This window comes from Nematolebias whitei, chromosome 7, assembly GCF_014905685.2.
Source record: "Nematolebias whitei isolate Nwh7 chromosome 7, NemWhi1, whole genome shotgun sequence".
NCBI lineage: Eukaryota > Metazoa > Chordata > Actinopteri > Cyprinodontiformes > Rivulidae > Nematolebias > Nematolebias whitei.
Genome location: NC_056504.1, coordinates 44,745,515 through 44,746,406, shown reverse-complemented (window position 1 = coordinate 44,746,406; position 892 = coordinate 44,745,515). Strand labels below are relative to the sequence as shown.

The window sequence follows — 892 nt, the reverse complement described above, 5'->3', positions numbered from 1 at the left end:
ATAAAAACATTGCAAATGTTTAATTAATAGCCTACTTTGGGGTTGTTATAAAATGGTAGTTCACGAAGCCTTGCTCAGATGAACAGTTAGCCGGATCAGAAAGAAACTCTATGAGCTCAAGTTCTATCTACAACAGGTAAGATGTTAACTGTGCACCTTCTTTCCGCAGAACCTCACTTCAAATTGTTTTTAATAAATTGTGTATTTTGCTGCGCATCCATTTTTAGACAGTCCCACCTGCTCAGCTGGTGGTCCAAACCTTCTGTAAAACTCGGTACCATACCATCTCATGAAGATGCATTTCCCCCCCTACACACGCACGCGCGCGCGCGCAGGCCAAGGCCGCCCGCTCCTCGCTCACCTGAGGCAGCGCGGCGTTGATCTGCCGCTGGAGCATGTCCCTCTCGTGGAGCGCCCCCTGCAGCTTAGCCTGGCACTGGATGAGGGTCTCCTGCGTCTCCCTGAGGGACTCCAGCAGCTTGTCCCTCTCGTCCAGCATGTTGACCATGAGCTGCTCGAAGTTGGCCTCCTGCTCCGAGCCGTTCGGGACTCCGCCGGTGCCTCTCGGAGGACCGGCCGAGTCTCCCTCACTGATGGTCGGCATCACCTCGCACATCATCTTCCCCGCGACGCTACGGGACACGCACTGCCGCTGTCCCGGGCGGGGGCCGGGGGGTGGGTGGGGGGGACTTTGGACACGGGGGCCTGATAAATAAGCCTGAAATCACTGATTGGAGGGGCCTAATTAACGCCTCTGGGCCAAAGCGCCGAAGCCAATCGAAGATGCGCACCTCCTGGCCGGAACGCAGCACATTTCTCACGCATCAAATGTGCGTCCGCGAGCGTCCTCCCATAGCTTCTCAGAGGGATGGAGACGGGGATGCGACGACGA

General features: G+C 56.3%; 1 protein-coding gene across 1 annotated transcript in view; it reads right to left on the bottom strand.

The window, feature by feature from the left end:
- Positions 1–665, bottom strand: part of ppfia4 (PTPRF interacting protein alpha 4) — a gene marked incomplete at its 3' end in the record, with an annotated part of 68,425 nt that extends 67,760 nt beyond the window's left edge. The window contains 1 exon segment of the mRNA XM_037678956.1: positions 362–665. Within this exon segment, the coding sequence (XP_037534884.1) occupies positions 362–619 (258 nt within the window).
- Positions 666–892: the final 227 nt, after the last annotated feature.